General features: G+C 44.7%; 1 protein-coding gene across 1 annotated transcript; it reads left to right on the top strand.

Annotated features, from left to right (window-relative positions):
- The first annotated feature begins 599 nt into the window (after positions 1 to 599).
- Positions 600 to 3576, top strand: LOC131875739 (uncharacterized). Its single transcript, XM_059220380.1, has 4 exons — positions 600 to 1970; positions 2129 to 2186; positions 2369 to 2880; positions 3037 to 3576. Exons 1-4 carry the CDS (start codon positions 600 to 602, stop codon positions 3574 to 3576), a joined length of 2481 nt encoding a protein of 826 aa, XP_059076363.1.
- Positions 3577 to 4051: the final 475 nt, after the last annotated feature.

Here is a 4051-nt window from a genome sequence, read left to right as displayed (position 1 = left end):
CTACACATTGCAAGATCAATTTAGATTGACAAGAAGATGAATCTAGATAGAAAAGCCATAAAATCAAGATAAGAATGATTATATTAGATTAGTCACAACTATTTATGTAACCATTAGGAGTAAATGATAAACACATAGGAATATGTGTAATTAAGATGAAATACAGATCATTGGATAAGGATTGTACCATAAGCCAAATTGAGAACAAGAGTGTGCCACTTGCTGATAAGTAATTATATTTATGACATTCAATCAAGATGAACACAAAACTGAATTGTGGAGGTGTTTGGGTATACGGATGTCTCTCTGTGGCGTTCTGGTGCGAGCTAGGGCCCGCGTGCCCTAGCTCTCCTGGTTGTTCGTTCTCTATGCTCGGTGGGCAGTTTTCTGGTGCGATCTCAAAGGGGGGTGGGTCTGCTTTATTCAGGGGTGCGTAGGTTGTTTGGGTAGGCGACCATTGCCTGGCTTGTGGGCAGGTTTTGTTCCTGCGTCTTTTGGCTGCGCGTGGTGGTTCTCACTGTGGGAGGAGTGTTGTGTCCTGAGCCTGAGGGTCTTTGGCCTCGGCTCTATCTTTCTTGGTGTGGCTGTGCTCTCGGTCTATGGAGAATCGGGATGGCTTGTTGGCTCAGGTTTCATCCGGAGATTTGGAGATGGTTGAGCCGTCTTCGTCAATGCATGCCAATGTAAAGGAGCAGTTGGGTAAACCACAATCTGGGGATGGAATACCCTCTTCAACAGGGGTGTTTCGTTTGAAGAAAGTAAATGGATGTCTTGAGAGATCCGAGGATCGCCCAATTCTGATTATTCAACCTGAACAAGTTTCGGAGGATGTTGATTATTGGTGTAATCATGCCCTTATTTGCAAATTTTTGGGCCTTCGTCTTTCTCTGCCTGTGTTGGAATCTTGGGCCCGTCGGGTTTGGAACCCTGAAGGGGATATGGAGATTATTTTGGCTGCTAATAATTACTTTCTGGTTATCTTTTCAAATCTTATGGATAGGAATAGGGCTTTTGAAGGGGGCCCATATTTCTTTAACCAAGTTGGGCTCTTCATCAAGCCTTGGCACATGGGATTCAACTCTGCCGAAGAGATCCCCTCCCGGGTTCCTGTGTGGATTCGGCTGCCGAGGCTTCCTCTGGAGTTTTGGAGGGAAGATATTCTTCACTCAATATCTCTGCTTCTTGGCAAACCTGTGGGATCGGCTTCACAAACCCAAGATCGTAAGATAATTTCTTTTGCTCGCATTTGTGTAGAAGTAGATTTAAATAATCCATTACCAGATTCTATGGAAATTCGCATGGGATCTTCTTCTTGGATCCAACAGCTGGATTATGAGACCCTACCCTTTAGATGTAGAATTTGTCATGAATACGGTCATTTGCACCGCAAATGTCCCAGATTTAAATCCTCTCCCCGGGCTGCCCCTGAACCTCCTAGGGGGGACAAGGGAAAGGCCCCGATGTCTAATGAACCTATGGATAATGAGGGTTTTATTCTGGTGAAGCCCCGTAATAAAGGCAAAGGAAAAAAGAGATCCTGGCTGGATAGACAGAATGAAGATACTTTTAACAAGTTTGAAGTTCTTGATAATTTGACACAAGAGGAAGGAATTCCAGTTGAGATCTCTTCTGGAGATAAGGGTCCGCATGAAGTTCAGGATGAGAATGAAAAGAAAGAGGATCAAATTTTATCTTCAGAGGTCCATCAAGTGGATCAGTTGGCTGTGGCTTTGTCTTCTCAAGCTCAAGATTTCAGGGTTCTCCAGGGGTCTCAGACTCTGTTGGGCTCTGTTGTGGTGGTTCCTGATCCCCCTGCTCCTAAGGGGGCTTCAGAATCTGTAAAGGGTAACAAAGCTCCTTCTATTTTAGGCTTACAGCAGAAATCCTTTAAGAAGGGGCCTCTTGATAAACCGTCAAAGAGTGGAAGGAAGACTGATCAAGAGAAGGTTAAGATCATGGGTGATACTTTGGTTGAGTCGGGGTCAGTGAAACCCATTGATTCTCATTTCTCCCACCCCCATAAATGATTGTTTTATCATGGAATGTAAGGGGGTTGAACAACATCCCTAGACAAAAGGTTGTTCGTAGATTAATTGAATCTCAATCACCAGATGTGGTCTTCATTCAGGAAACCAAGCTTTCAGTTGACGGTTTGGTGAGCTGTGCTCCGCGTATCTGGCCCCAAGGCAATTGGCAGGGGGTGGTGCTTTGAATAGTGCTGGGGGGGTGGCTTGTTTCTGGAACCCGAGGAGAGTTTCCCCCTTATGGTGGATGTCTAGTTGCTCTTCTATTTCTCTAGTTGCCTCTTCTTTTGCGACTGGAGAAAGGTGTCTTTTATCCAATATCTATGCTCCTACTGATCTGGCAGGTAAGTCCAGTCTATGGGCTCACATTCAATTCATTCGGGCCTTGGATCCGTTCCTCCCATGGATTATGGCTGGTGATTTTAATGTTGTTAGCTGCTTGGATGAAAAACGTGGTGGATTAGCCAGGTTGGACCCCTCTGCAAATTTGCTCAGGAATATGATTGGCTCCCTGAATCTCATTGATGTGAAGCCAACCAATGGTGTATTTACATGGAATAATAGGAGATGTGGTGGTGAGGCTATCTCAGAGAGGCTTGATAGATTTCTTGTCTCCTGCTATTGGTTGAATAGTAGGTTGATCACAAGTTCTGAAATTCTTGACTGGAGGGGCTCTGATCACTGGCCTATCAAGCTCTCTGTCACCGTTTATGGAATCACCAAAAATCCCTCTTTCAAATTTCAGTTGATGTGGTTAAGAGATCAATCTTTGCATGATCTTATGTTGGATTGGTGGCAGGAGGGGAGGCCTACCCATGGGACGGCCATGTTTATTTTCACTAAGAGGCTTCAACATGTGAAGTTCAGGCTTAAGAGATGGAATAAATAGTGTTTTGGGAACCTACAAGCTCAGAAGTTGGTTGCCCAGTCCAAGTTGGATTCCATCACTCGTCAGATTCGTGACTAGGGGTTGACCTCAGACCTTAGCATTGCTGAGTCCTTGGCTCTAAAGGGATTAGAAGAGTGGGAGCTTCGGGAGGAGATCTTCTGGAAGCAGAAATCTCGCATTGATTGGCTTCAGGAGGGAGATAGGAACACCGCTTTCTTCCATAATTCGGTTAAGGCTCGGAGGCAGGGGAACTCTATCTCCTCTCTAGTTTCTCAAGATGGGGCTCAACTTTCCTCCAGCGCTGATATTTCCAGGGAAGCTGTCAATTATTTTTCTAACCTTTTTTCTAGGGAGGATATTGCTGCTAGGGCTGAGGAGGGGGCCATTTTGGATTGTATTCCCCAATTGGTCTCTGCTAAGATGAATGGGGTTCTCTTATGTCCTATCTTGTTACCTGAATTGGAGAAAGTGGTGTTTAATATGAAAAAAGGCAAGGCTCCTGGTCCGGATGGGTTTCCGATTGAGTTCTTCCAAGAGTTTTGGGAAATTATAAAGTTTGACCTCCTTGAGGTGATTCAGGAATCTCATAGGAACAAGCAGATGCTCAAGTCCATGAATTCTACCTTCCTGGCTCTTATACCCAAGATGGAAGGAGCTAATTGACTGGCGCAATTCAGGCCTATTGCGTTATGTAATGTGGTCTACAAGATCATCACCAAGTTGATTGCTGAGTGACTCAAACCACTCCTCGGTTCTCTGATCTCTACTGAGCAGGGTGGTTTTGTTGAAGGGAGATAAATTTTGGATGGCATCGTGATAGCCATGGAAGCTATTCATTCTATGGCTAACTCTAAGGAGAAGGCTATGTTTATTAAACTTGACATGTCTAAAGCTTATGACCGGGTGAGTTGGGAATTCTTACAAAAAACTCTCCTGGCTTTTGGCTTTGCTGAGGAGTGGGTGAATTGGGTCCTTAGTTGTGTTACCTCTGCCTCTTTCTCAGTTCTTATTAATGGGGAGCCTTCAGATCTGTTTAGTGCTTCTCGGGGTCTCCGGCAGGGGGATCCTTTATCTCCTTACTTATTCATTATCATGGCAGAGGGTCTTGGAAGATTTATTAAATCTCAAGTGAGTCAGG

Source organism: Cryptomeria japonica, chromosome 5 (assembly GCF_030272615.1).
Source record: "Cryptomeria japonica chromosome 5, Sugi_1.0, whole genome shotgun sequence".
Taxonomy (NCBI): domain Eukaryota; kingdom Viridiplantae; phylum Streptophyta; class Pinopsida; order Cupressales; family Cupressaceae; genus Cryptomeria; species Cryptomeria japonica.
Note: the sequence above shows the minus strand (reverse complement) of the source record. Positions and strands in the feature narration are given on the sequence as shown.